The sequence below is a fragment of the Rhamphochromis longiceps genome, linkage group LG3 (assembly GCF_057381845.1).
Source record: "Rhamphochromis longiceps isolate RC_006_pf linkage group LG3, R_longiceps_female_GT1.1, whole genome shotgun sequence".
In the NCBI taxonomy this organism is placed as follows: Eukaryota; Metazoa; Chordata; class Actinopteri; order Cichliformes; family Cichlidae; genus Rhamphochromis; species Rhamphochromis longiceps.
Window position 1 is genome coordinate 68332673 of NC_140559.1, and position 14219 is coordinate 68346891.

General features: G+C 42.1%; 1 protein-coding gene across 1 annotated transcript; it reads left to right on the top strand.

Annotated features, from left to right (window-relative positions):
• The first annotated feature begins 5119 nt into the window (after positions 1–5119).
• LOC146676529 (protein NLRC3-like) lies at positions 5120–9547 on the top strand. Its single transcript, XM_085402129.1, has 3 exons — positions 5120–5327; positions 5469–7260; positions 9352–9547. The coding sequence occupies exons 1-3, from the start codon at positions 5120–5122 to the stop codon at positions 9545–9547; spliced, it is 2196 nt and encodes a 731-aa protein (XP_085258255.1).
• The last annotated feature ends 4672 nt before the right edge of the window (positions 9548–14219 follow it).

Below are 14219 nucleotides of genomic sequence, written 5' to 3' on the forward strand. Positions count from 1 at the left end.
AATATATGAACTGAATGTTTCTTTCAGGCTGTAAAAACCTTATTTATCCTCCATTACAGTCCTGCATTCAGAGCATTACTTCTGTTATATTAGTACATGTATTTTATTCTGATGAACACATGAAACTCTGAGCTGGATTGAATCCATTGAATCAGAGTCCAGGACTCAGACTAAACACACTGAATGTGTCCTGAGCTCGGCCGCTGTTCCACAGTAACTGCTGTCAGAGTCACTGTTACTGAGTTAGCTTAGCTAGCAGAGCAGCTAGCAGTTAGAGTATGAACTCTGTAAGCAGTCAGCTCGGTCCTGGACATGGTTACTGACATAAAGCTGCTCTCTGCAGCCATGTTTGACCTGCTGCTTTGTAGGACTACAGTAATGGAGGATTTGGAGGCTGAACTGGGCTCTGTGACACTTTTTGTAGTGAACTGATGAAAGCTGCGTCTCAGATGGATGTTAGTCCAACACATCAGACACGACCTCTGCAGCTCTCAGTTGATGTGCACATGAATGATTTGTGTTTCCTCTGCAGGTGAAGGTAGAAAGTGTGTGTGAGCTGATGTGAACTGAGCAGCATGGATCAGTGTGAGGACAGAGAGGAGGGAGTCCCTCCCTCTAAAAGCACTCTGTGTGGGGAACATGAGAGCCAGACCAAAGCTCAGAGGTGAGATGACCATCTCTAACTGTCCATGACTCTTCTCCATGTCACAGCTCAGCACTCACATCACTGCTCCATCATTATTCACACTCATACCTCTGTGTGTGTTGTTTTAAAGCCCAGAGCTGTGGGGCGTACCAGGCTCAGCTGGACATAACCCTGAAACTAATCCAGAGCCTGGACCTGAACCCAGCTGTGTTTCCTTAAAGAGCAACGTGTCGAAGGATGTTGTTGTAAACTTTAACAAAAGACTGTTATGTGACAAAGAGTAAGTACATTATTTTTATGAGTTTCACATTGTTCATCATGTCTTTAATTTAATATTTCCAGTTTTTCCTTCCTGTCTCATGAAGCTGTGACATTTATTGTTTTTCTTTTAGGATCAATAAGAGGCCAGAATCTCCTGGACCTGAACCCAGCTGTGTTTCCTTAAAGAGCAACAGGTCGAAGGATTTTGGTGCAAACTTTAAAGGCTGTTCTTCTGCCTCTGAGAGGTAATGTGTGTCTAGATGTTGTTCCTGACTCTGTATTTTTGAATAAATCCTCATGTTTAATATCAGCTCAGCTCTTTTTCACACACATTTCTATGTTGGTGTGTGAAGCGGTGTGTGTTGGAGTGTTTCCACAAACACAGCAGTCAGAGTGGAAAGAGTGGATGTTGTAGGAGGTGTTTGTGTAGTGAAGAGGCTGAGTGTCTGTAGGACTCCAGCTGCTCCAGCAGGTGTCTCCTTTGTGCTTTGCTTCAAACACAGTGTAGGGAGGAGCTTCCACTCAGGTCTTTCAGGTGTTGCTGGATGGAGGAGGACAAATAGTTTTTCCCTTCAGTGACACTTCAGCAGCTCAATGTTCTGGGAGATGTTTGTCTTTATGAAGGTTTATGGATTATTGTTCTTACTTTGGTGAAACTGAGCAACACATTTTCCATCTAACATTTAAAGTAAATTTCCAGGTGAATAAAAGATCTGCAGCTGCAGCCTCTGTGATGTTTCACAGTCTGAAAGTAACAAATTCAACCAGAGTTCAAACAAAGGCTTAATATACGTGTGTGTTTGATATAATGCCAACAAGTACAAACAGGTGTTCTTACAGGTCTTAATCACAGAGGTCTGATAAGTCTGGTGACTTTCACACTCAGCAATTTTGCTGCCTTTTATTTTATATTGGCCTTTTTAAAGCCCTTCAAAGTCTCCCACATTCATACAGAGCTTTTAACACCAAACTCCTTTACAGTCCTTCTCCTCTCACACACGATCACACGACTGATTTGTCTGCAGCAGCTGTGTTACTGCTAGTATTTTATTATGTGTGTAATCTCCAAATATTGTTCCTGTGGTTTAGTTTGACTTCCTTCTGCAAACTCAGCTGCTCTGTTGCTGATACACGTCTCCATGAATATGATTGATCAGATGCTGCCATGTTTCATGTGAGCGCTCAGCTGAAACCCTGGGTTGACTTATCGAGTTAATAACAAGCTTCACGTGACTGTGAATGCTAAAGTGAATCAGATAAAGGAAAGAGACCCTGCTAATGTTGGACTCACTTCTTAGTGTAGATCCCAGGAGGAAGTTCAACATAGCCATTCTTTGTGCTAGCTCGACCAAACCTGAGACCACAGTGCAGGATAATGATCATCATCTGTCTCTGTCAAGGACATTTAAAATCCACAAATAACAAACATAATTATATTTGATCATTAAAAATGATGATTAAACAAAGTGTCAAACATACTTAAGTAGAAGGACTGATGTTTGTGTTAAAATACCCTCTTAAAGCTGAAATAATGATTCAACTTCTTTACTCAAGTAAAGGTAAAAGAGTACAGGCTCTGAAATGTACTCACAGTATTAAAGTAAAAACGCCATCTTTGAAGGAAATTTCTGCCAGTTTTTGTGCAAAGTTCCCTGAATTTCTACCTCCAACATTAATATGAGAAAATTATCTGAACTTTTATTCTAATGAATTTAATCAGCTTGAACATTTTGTAGCACAAAAGTAGAAAAAACCCAAAGGGAATCAAAAATAGCTCCGTTTGCTGTTGCCTGCATTGTAGATGGGCGGCTTTGCCTCAACACCTAAACAGGAAAATGAGTTTAGTCAAGTATTAAAGTGGGATTGAAGAGGTGAGGAAACCAGAGATCAGGTGTTGTGGTGCAGCATTAAGATAAGATGGGGCCTGATTATTTAAGACCTTGTATGTGAGGAGCAGCCAATGAAGGGAAGCCAAAACAGGAGAAATCTGCTCTCTCTTTCTAGTCCCTGTCAGGACTCTTGCTGCAGCATTTTGGACTAACTGAAGGCTTTTCAGGGAGTTTTTAGGACTTCCTGATAATAATGAATTACAGTCATCCAGCCTGGAAGTAATAAATGCATGAACTAGTTTTTCAGCGTCACTCTTTTTAGCATTTTTTAACAACAAGCTTCTATCTATTAGGGCTCTTGTCTCGCCGACTGCTGCCTCAGATCCGAGTCTTTCTCCTGTGTGCTCAGCTGTCTTAGAGCAGTTTGATCCCGTCTCCCTTAATGACTTGACTGCGGTAGTTCGTAACCTAAGATCATCACACTGCCCCTCTGATTGTCGCCCCCCAACTACTCTTTCAAGGATTGTCAGGTTGGAGATCGGCCTATAATTAGCTAAGACAGCTGGGTCTAGGGATGCTTTTTAAGTAAAGGTTTAACTACAGCCAGCTAGGGATGGGTACCGTTTAGATTTGAAAACCTGCTAAATCAGAATCAGTTGCTGATGACGGCTTTTTTCTTTTCCATCAATCACGTATAATCTTAACTCAAAGTGAACATAGACTTGATTGCTCAGATCAGCCAATTCAAAATGCTAATTCAATCAACTCTGAGTTCATGGCTAGACTCAGTTTGTTGGCCCTGCACCTTAAAACTATTCCCTGTTTGTCCCTCATGTTTTTTGGATATTGTTTTCACATCTTATGTCACGGCTAGCGGGGCGAGCCATGTTGAATTTAATAAAGGACCCAAGATGCCGACACTGCTGTGAAGTGAGTGAGCTTTATTGAAACGGTGAAGTGCAGTGGAGATGGCCTGTGCAGAAGCTAAGATAACCTCTACTGAAAAAACTACAAAACTAACCTGAAACCTTAAACGGAGACACGGGGAGACAACACAGACGAACCAGCAACAAGCAGGAGAAAACAAAGGGCTCATATACACAAAAGAGCCATCAGGGAATGAGAAAAGGGAGACACAGCAGGATTCATTGGACATAACCAGACAAGGGGAAGCAAAAGTAGACACACTAACGTAGGACATGGCACTGTCAAAATAAAACAGGAAGTGAACACAGAGACACAATATTAACACAGTACAGAGGGAACACAGAAACCAAAACCTCAGAACTAGAAAATCTTAATCAGAATGAAATTGTAACAAAAGACAATAACAATCAAAACAAAACTACTGAGTCCACAGACTCGGGACATACATCGGCTCAAACTGTGGTCATAAATATTTTGTACTTGTAAATCAGACTGTGTAGTTTTGAACTGAGTTTTGTAACATTGTGAAACAAAATATCTGAAAGGTTTATGTTTTTGCGTTCATTGATTTGTGTGTGTAAAAATGTAAAAATGTAATAAATGTAAGAAACATTAGAACTACTTTTGCTGACACAAAGTTTGGCGAGCACTGCAAGTTGTCCCTTTAAACCAGTCACTGATATAAAGAGAGCACCTTGTTCCAGGGCATCTGAGCATGGAGGGAAAGCTTTATGCAGGAGATGGTAAGAGCTGTTGGGACTAAAGAAACTGAGCAGAAAACTACAGACATCTGGAAACTGAGTTGTTAATTCTCAGTGGGATCAGCAGGACTAGCAAAGCTCCACCATGACAGTCATCTGATTGACTGAACCCATCCAAACATCACTTCATGGACCTTTAGCTTATGTCTGTGTGTGGACAGACATAACATGAGCTAATTATACATTACTCCTCCACAGAGTGGACCAGCAGAGAGCAGAGGTTTCCACTGGTCAGTCTGCACAGCAACATCAAACACACCTGGACTCTGTGGTTATGGTTTGTAGTACTACGTTTACATTTGTTCTTTTCAGTCACCTCTATGCTGCACTTTGTGGACCAGAGGATTGTCAGTGTGTCCAACATAAGTCAGAGTTTGGGCTCCATGATTTCAGTCAGATTGGGGTGACTGTAGCACAGGAGGGGAGCAGGTCAGCTACTAGTTAGGTTTGTGAATCAAACCCTGGCTGGCAAATGTACTGGGTAACGTACTAAACCCAAGCTGCCCTCTGATGCATCCATCAGAGTGTGAAAGAAAGTATTTAAGCATAGAACAATGTGCTTGGTTGAATGAGGCATGTTGTATAAAAAGCTTTGTGTGCACAGAGTATCAAAGAGAGCTATATAAGAACCAGTCCATTTACCACTGGGTAATTCATATAGTTTTCTTTTCCAGCGGCTGGAGGACAACATCACCATGTTTGTGAAGAATGAGCTGAAGAAGATCCAGAAGCTTCTGAGTCCAGATCACCCAGAAACTTTAAAGAGCCAGATGGAGGATGAGGAGATGTTTGAAGGAGAGGATGAAGATGAAAGAAAGAGCTGCAGAGAAGCATTTCTGAAGATCACACTCCACTTCTTGAGGAGACTTAAGCAGCATGAGATGGCTGACCATCTGCAGAGCAGTAAGAGAATTTCTCTAAAGACTGAATATTGATCTTTCCTAATAGCTCAAGAAATGGACCAATAGACATTCATCCTTTCAGGGTACTGAAAGGCTATGATATTTATTATATAATATTTTTTTCTGAATTTCTTACCTTCAGAAATATTTGCTCCACTCTGTAAACGAGAACTTAAAGCCCAACTGAAGAAGAAGTTCCAGTGTGTGTTTGAGGGCATCGCTAAAGCAGGAAGCCCAACCCTCCTGAATCAGATCTACACAGAGCTCTACATCACAGAGGGAGGGACTGCAGAGGTCAATGAGGAACATGAGGTCAGACAGATTGAAACAGCATCCAGGAAACCAGACAGACCAGAAACAACAATCAGACAAGAAGACATCTTTAAAGCCTCACCAGGAAGAGACGAACCAATCAGAACAGTGCTGACAAAGGGAGTGGCTGGCATTGGGAAAACAGTCTTAACACAGAAATACAGCCTGGACTGGGCTGAAGACAAAGCCAACCAGGACATCCAGTTCATATTTCCATTCACTTTCAGAGAGCTGAATGTGCTGAAAGAGGAAAAGTTCAGCTTGGTGGAACTTGTTCATCACTTCTTTAATCAAACTAACGAATCAGGAATCTGCAGGCTTGAAGACTTCCAGGTTGTGTTCATACTTGATGGTCTGGATGAGTGTCGACTTAATTTGGACTTCAAGAAAACTAAAATCCTGACTGAAACAAGAAAGTCCACCTCATTGGATGAGCTGCTGACAAACCTCATCAGAGGGAACCTGCTCCCTTCTGCTCGCCTTTGGATAACAACACGACCTGCAGCAGCCAATCAGATCCCTCCTCAGTGTGTCGACATGGTGACAGAGGTCAGAGGGTTCACTGACCCACAGAAGGAGGAGTACTTCAGGAAGAGATTCAGAGATGAGGAGCAGGCCAGCAGGACCATCTCCCACATCAAGAAAGCTCGAAGCCTCCACATCATGTGTCACATCCCAGTCTTCTGCTGGATCACTGCTACAGTTCTGGAGGATGTGCTGGAAACCAGAGAGGGAGGAGAGCTGCCCAACACCCTGACTGAGATGTACATCCACTTCCTGGTGGTTCAGGCCAAAGTCAAGAGGATCAAATATGATGGAGGATCTGAGACAGATCCACACTGGAGTCCAGAGAGCAGGAAGATGATTGAGTCACTGGGAAAACTGGCTTTTGATCAGCTGCAGAAAGGAAACCTGATCTTCTATGAACCAGACCTGACAGAGTGTGGCATCGATATCAGAGCAGCCTCAGTGTACTCAGGAGTGTTCACACAGATCTTTAAAGAGGAGAAACAACTGTACCAGAACAAGGTGTTCTGCTTTGTTCATCTCAGTGTTCAGGAGTTTCTGGCTGCTCTTCATGTCCACCTGACCTTCATCAACTCTGGACTCAATCTGCTGGAAGAGCAAGAAACAACTTGGAAGGTGTTTCAAACAAGAAAATCTTCAAAGAAATACTTCTACCAGTGTGCTGTGGACAAGGCCTTACAGAGCCCCAATGGACACCTGGACTTGTTCCTTCGTTTTCTCTTGGGTCTGAAGACTAATCAAACTCGTTTGCAAGGCCTGATGACACAAACAGGAAGTAGCTCAAAGACCAATCAAGAAGCAGTTCAGTACATCAAGAAGAAGCTCAGTGAGAATCTGTCTGCAGAGAAAAGCATCAATCTGTTTCACTGTCTGAATGAACTGAATGATCGTTCTCTAGTGGAGGAGATCCAACAGTCCCTGAGTTCAGGACGTCTCTCCACAGATAAACTGTCTCCTGCTCAGTGGTCAGCTCTGGTCTTCATCTTACTGTCATCAGAAAAAGATCTGGATGTGTTTGACCTGAAGAAATACTTTGCTTCAGAGGAGGCTCTTCTGAGGCTGCTGCCAGTGGTCAAAGCCTCTAAAAAAGCTCTGTAAGTTATAAAGTTTTTATTATTTAATTTGGTTGGTATGTTATGGAAAACACACTGCCATGAACCTCTGTTTTGTTTTTGTCAAAATCACTGTAATATAATCACTGTACCTTTATATACATGTGACTTGTATTAATGCTGCTGCCCTCTTGTGGCTAAAGTGTAATTATGTTCTTGTTATTAGGGAGGATTTGAGAGTAAGGCTACGTTCACACTGCAGGCGAAAGCGCATCAAATCCGATTTTTTTGACCCTATGCGACCCATATCCGATCATGCTATGACAGTGTGAACGTCGCGAATCCGATATTTTCAAATCCGACCTGGGTCACTTTCGTATGTGGTACTGAATCCGATACATATCCGATGTTTTAGAAAGCGACTGCTGTTTGAACGGTCATGTCGCATTAAATCTGTCTTTTACGTCACCAACACAAGACAGACGCCAATTATCAGCGCCCGATAAGACATCGCGAACGCTTCCTGGCCATCCCGTGTAGATGTCAGTGAAACTGTTGGGAAGACAACGTTGGAGAAACGTGAACATTTTATTTGTACTGTATAATCTGCAGATTCTGACAGAAATCTGCAGCTATCCTTTGAAGCACCGCTCCTCTAAAACAGCAATAAGGATCATTATTAGGTTATTTACATTATTATGTAAATAACAAAATAACTTAAAGCAAAAATTGGGAAACGTAAAGTCCGAAGTCTTCATATTAAGGGTCATCTGTCAAACAATATTCTTTGCTCTGGGTCTAAACAGAGCGCGTTGTGTGTGAAGTCTTCTTTTGCGCATGCAAATGCACAAATGCGTCCTTCATTTCCCCGAATTTGAAGGATTCGTCGGGTGTGTCCTTCGTGGCCCACCATATCCCAGAATTCATAGCGCGGCCCAGCCAAATTTCAGCTGCCAACAATGGCGGCTGCTACTAAGTTTTCAAATTACTCTTATTAATCTTTCTGGGTCACAAAATAAACTTTTAACATATTTTCAGGCGAGAAAGTAGCTGTGTAAACTTCAAATATCTGCTCGGTTTATCAAGACATCGCATATTTGCAAAAGTGTGCCGACGTTTTCGGAGACGTCTGTTCCCCACCCACTCGCTAGCAAGCCGGGGGGTTCAATGGTCACTCCAGCCGGCGAGAGCAGCGGACGCCCGGCTTCATCGTTTTCAGACCCCTGCTCTTTCGCTACTCAGGTTAAACATGATATATAAGTCACCCGGATAACTTAAAAATGTAATTGTTTGCCTTTTTTCTGTGTTTTATTTGTTCCGGAGTAAATTGGTTTGGCTGAGATCAAAGTTCCTCCGGGATTTTCACACAGCTGAATAAACGTTAAACAGGAAACTGATTAAACAGAAGTGTGAGACGGTCGAGAATTTACGCCAGTGTCCTGTTATATTTTAGATAGCAAGGAGCAGACGGCCGAGTTTATTAAACTCCACCAACACAGCGGTGACGCAAATCTGAAGGCTAGACCGTCCCATTTCACAGCCTCGCACTTCCAGCCTTTTCGATCTTTGAAGGACCCGGCCCACGTAGACCGCGAATACCGGGTCCTCCGAAGGATGCAGCCGACGTTTTGGGACACAGCTAGTGTGCGATGTTCTTTCAGTGTTGCACTTTGTAGACGCTCCCTGAGCACTGGTCTCACAGCCAGCTGCACATAGAGACCAGTGTTGTTAGTCCAGGTCAGAAGATGACTTGTTGGAATGAAAATGAGCTTGTAGTTTGTCTGCTTTAATAATGTGACTGGAAAAAGGTGTTGGACTTCAAATATGTCCATTTCTTTCACACTTCACCTTTAAAAGTGAAGCCTTGTGGTTCCTGGAAGGAAAAACACGACTTTTTCAAGTCTTTGTCCTGTTTTTATGATAAATGTACGACTTTAATGTGAAACATTCAGAGTTTTTTCTCTTGTTGTGTTTGTTTGAAGCTGCTTCCTGTTGGCTTCAGCTGTTTGGAGTTTCCATTTTCTAAACTTCTACATTCTGAACCTTCTTCAGCTCTGAACAGATGATGAAACACTGAATGATTTCAAGCTCACACTTTGTCTAATAAACTTACATCTTTCATTCTTTATACAGATTGAGGGGCTGTGGTTTGTCAGAGATCAGCTGTGATTATCTGGCAGCAGCACTGAAGTCCAACCCCTCCCATCTGAGAGAGCTGGACCTGTGTGACAACTACAAGCTGCAGGATTCAGGAGTGAAGCATCTGTGTGGTTTCCTGGAGAGTCCAGGATGTGGACTTGAAACTCTGAGGTCAGTCAGCATGTTTTAGTTGTGCTGAGATGAATGTGATGTGAAAGTTGTGCTGACACTAAACTGCAGACATCAGGCTGATATTATACTGATCCACACTGAGGATCTTCATGGTAAAGTCTGTTTTCTTCTTCTCTGGTTTAGTCCATTGACTGCAGCAGAACAATGTTCACATTTCAAACCTTCAAAGAAGAAGAAAAATCCTCCACTGGATAATTCACTGTGAAACTCTCCAACTCTTCATTCCACCTTAAAGTCTGTCTGACACTGAAATCCAAAGCAAAATGTGCGTTTGCTTTACAGACAGCAGTCCAACACAAACATACACACATCATCCAAAACACAGTCCAACATCCAAATCTCCTCCACTGCCAGCATGAATGATGGGAAAGAGAAGGAGGAACACTCTGACATTCAGGGTTAGAATGAGTTTCATGAAGCAGACTGTGAAGATCAAAGCTGCATTAGAAAGCTTACATGAATGAATGAGTGGACAGAAGTGGACAGAGATCATCTGAAGCACTTCAAAGGCTTTAAATCAGCACATTTCTCTTTATTCTTTATCAACTCTGTTAGTTTCTCTCAGTTTTCTGTGGAATGAAGCTAACAGCAGGCTAATAAGATGCTGACCAATAGGTTTCTATTAAAGGTTGTAATTTGTATATGAAAAAGTGCTTTGGCTCAGCAGGGATCAGCTTACAGGTAGAATACAGCTGCTGGATGGGATTAGCATGTCATAGCTATCTACCAAACTGCTAACTGGGGGATTTCAGGCCATCTATGGATCATTTTTGCTAACTGTTTATTCAGCTTAGGCTCACAGGGCTGCAGCCTGTGCCCTAGCTGTCATAGGGCAAGAGGCGTGGTCCACCTGCACAGGTGAGCAGTCCATCACAGGGCCAACAGAGAGACAGAGAAGCACTCTCTCACATCCACACCTACAGCCAATTTAGAAGCACCAATGAACCTAAGCAGCATTTCATTGGACTGTGGGAGAACATCCAACCTCCACAGAAAGGCCAACAAGCTTCAACCTACAACCTTCTTGCTTTAAGGCACTAGTGCTAACCACTTTTCCCCATTTCAGCCCAAATCCTGCATCTTCCTGTTTTTGACTCCAGGCCAGCTCCACTAACACTTTCTCATCAGACACTGCCACCTAGTGGAGGAAGTCTTAGTTCCATTTGAAGCTTCAGATGACAGTTAGTTCCTTTACAAAGAGGTGGAGGTGGTGGGGCCACAGCACCATCATCACTGAGTGCCATAGGACACTTAACCTTTGTTTCCATGTGCTGGGAACTTCCTGTTGTTCCAAGGAGGACTGGAAAATGTGTGAAAATCTCCCAGTCAGTTCCTCACAGCACACTTCAATCATTTCCCTCCCACAGCATCAGGACCAGGGCTTTTTCTCTCTTTGGTCCCACTAAGAGATTTCCACACAAACACCTCATCAGTGGGACTCTCAGAGCTACCAGCCCTTTGCTACAATCACAAAGCTCTTCATTGAAATCAATGATATCAAAGCTGGAATCAAATGAGTCCAAGTCTTCTGCTGATTCAGCATCACATTCATCTTTGCTCCTTGTCCTGCATCCCCACCATGGACTTCATTCCTTTCCAAGCCAGCCTTGAGTGTCCTTTATTCAGCTCATCCTCTGCTTTACTTTTACACCTGATTTTAGCTGCTTTATCTCTCTTTCAACAAGTTTCTGTGCCTCAATCTTTTTCTTCTCTCCCTCATAACAAGACAGCTTCTTCTGCCTGAGAACATGTTGGAGTGATTTACTAATCCAGGGCTGCTTATTGGGGAAAATACTTCCTGTTTCCAAAGTAATCCCCATTTTTCCCAGAAAGAAATGTAAGTAGAAATCGATGATCTAAGTGAGAACATGAGCCTTTAACAATAGCAGCAAAATATCTCTCCAATCTCAATACTCCCTCTCTCGACCTCTGGAACACCAGAGGTCACAATACATTGTGTTGGGTCACTCCTCGGCCCACTCAGCTGCTTCCATGTCCATCCATGGCATCATGGACATCGGGGTCACCACTCCCGCTCTGACCCTCTCTAGCCGTCCTCTGGCTCAGCAAATCAGACAACCTCATGTCCTCTAAGTGGTCCAGTAATAAACACCAGCTCCCCCTCGAGAACACTCCATGCGTAAGATTAGGTTTTTTCTGCGTCCCTCTCTTGTGGTCCATCATGCCTCGGGCCTCCAGCATCCTCACCCCCCTGTGGTCGCCGAGATCTTGTGTAAAGCAAACAAAACACCTTTTCCTGCACCTCCCTAACTTATCATCTTTGGGACTCTTTAATCAAAAGCCTGATCCTAATTATCTTCTTGACTTATTGACTTGTATTTATATATATTCTTCAACGTTACTCATCATTTTAAAACTCTTAAAACGCTGCTTTCACGTCCCTGCATGCGTTTCCTGTCGCTTGCCTTATCTAATCATCAACATCCTGTACACAGAACTCTCGCTGCTGCAAGGCCTCCACTCTGACCTAGAATCTCCTTTCACAAGAAAATCATTATAAGCGCCTATTCTACTAAAAGATCCAAAAAAACAACCACTTTAATCAATTAAGTTTAAACATATAAGCAATTACTCCTGCATACATTTTATCATAGCTAAACGCTGCCTTGAAACAACTCCTGTGTGTTAACACTAACTTCATTTTAAAACTCACATTTCCTATGTTATAACCTGTTTTTGGTATAGCCTTTTTATTTCATCTTGCTCCTTTGATGTAACAATACCTTCTCATTCTAGTTTATCAGACTTAACCAAAATATATGCTTTCCTTCCTTTGGTCCTTCTCTAAAGCAAGAAACTCCTATTCAGTTCCTCTTTTCTGTCACTTGTTACAGGGCCAGCTCAAGTTCAGTTAAACGCTAAATTAATTTGAGGCCTTTTGCCTGGAATCAATACTGTCATGTGTGTTTATGGACTCTATATGTCTGTGAGCGTGTGCAATCCTTCAATAACTCATATCATCCTCACAGTAGATTGGCTAATCATAGCGCTAGCCAAAGGCTCGTGACCCTCAAGAGACGAATTGAGCCACAACTCCCTTAAAGGCACAAAATGCAATATGTATAAAAAGTCATTTCTACGTATAAGCTCTCCCCTTTATCCTAAAAATAAATCTATGTAATATCTGTATGTGTGTCTTCTATTCATTAATGTAATTGTCAGTTATTTTCTCTCTTTATTTTACCTTCTTTTTGTTTACCTCTTTGTTTGTGACGTGGACATCCCTAAACCATCCTGAGTTCCGGCTTCAATTTCAACCCAATTGTACCCTCTATTCTCGCAGTCGAACTCGTCTGGGCTTCACCTTCCCACTGGCCCCTGTGCCCTTCTCTTAGTGTCCTTTGTTGTCTTGTGATCCCCAGCAAACACAGTCTGTTTCTTCTCTGTTTCTTCTCCGTTGCTCTTTTCAGTATTTTCCTTTTAGATTAAATCCCAGCCTGGCAAAATATCCCATTCAGTGTCTTTAAACAGTTATGTCACACTGTTCTTACCAGCCTGCAGTTCACCGTGCATTTTCCATCACGTGCTTTTCTTCCATGCTGCTGCTGGTATCGTCAGTGTAGTTTCAGTTGCACTGTCTTTTGCCTGCTGTTAATTCTTGAAGTCCACGATGTTCTGTCGGTCTTCATCAGGAGATTAACTGTCCTATGAGCTTCTTCTCAGGATCGGGACAAGTGGGAGGTCAAGCTGTAAAATTTTAAGCCAAAATCTGGCCTGTTTTCCTCCCAATTCTGTTAATCAATGGTTTTGTACTCAAGATTCTAGGTTGAAAGAAGTCCACCTGTATTGACACACTAAAGCATACAATTAATATCCTTTTCATTTCTTTTCTTAAAACCTCCATTTGCTTCATCTGCCTGGAGTTTACCTCGTATGTTTCTCTCTCTGTGTGCTCACTTGTCACAGTCAGTTCCTTTTATGGGCATGCAAAGTTCCTGTCACACACACCATTTCCTGTCAACCTTGCAGCTGCTCAGAACCATATTTTCTGTTTCTATCTCTCCTGTTTTGTTTTTTTTACAGGCTAATAAAACTCTTGTTTTACTAAGTCTTGATCTAAAACAATTCACCCTTATTTCACGCACACACTTCTAAATATACTAAATTCTTTGCGTTTGTCAGATCGTCTCACACACACACCGCCTTTTCTCTCACACTTCCACTTCTGCACTCACTCTACTATCAACTTTCATAGTGTTATTATTATTTATTATTTTGTACAAATCACACCCAATCACTCAAAACCTGCTACTCACAGCATTCACACACTTAAACTGTGACAAGAGTTGAGGAATATACTCACAACACGCTTTCCTAAGAGTATTTCAGACATGCCTTTCATAATCAGAAAGAGCAAGTCAAAGAAAACAATTGAAACCTCTATTAATTCTCACAGCACACACATAGAATAGAAAAAATAAAACACACCAGCATTTATTGCTGATGAGAGGTTACTCCTAAAAGTAATATGTTAGTCTTAAATATATACAGTGCACTCACTATATTTATATATCAAAACTCAGTCAATTACTATACATCCACTACGGCAACTCAAAACTTTATTTATAGCCCTCTAATGAACATAAATGGCGTCTTAAACACACACTCAACAATGTTTGCAGCAATATTTGTAAAACCAACTGTGGTTT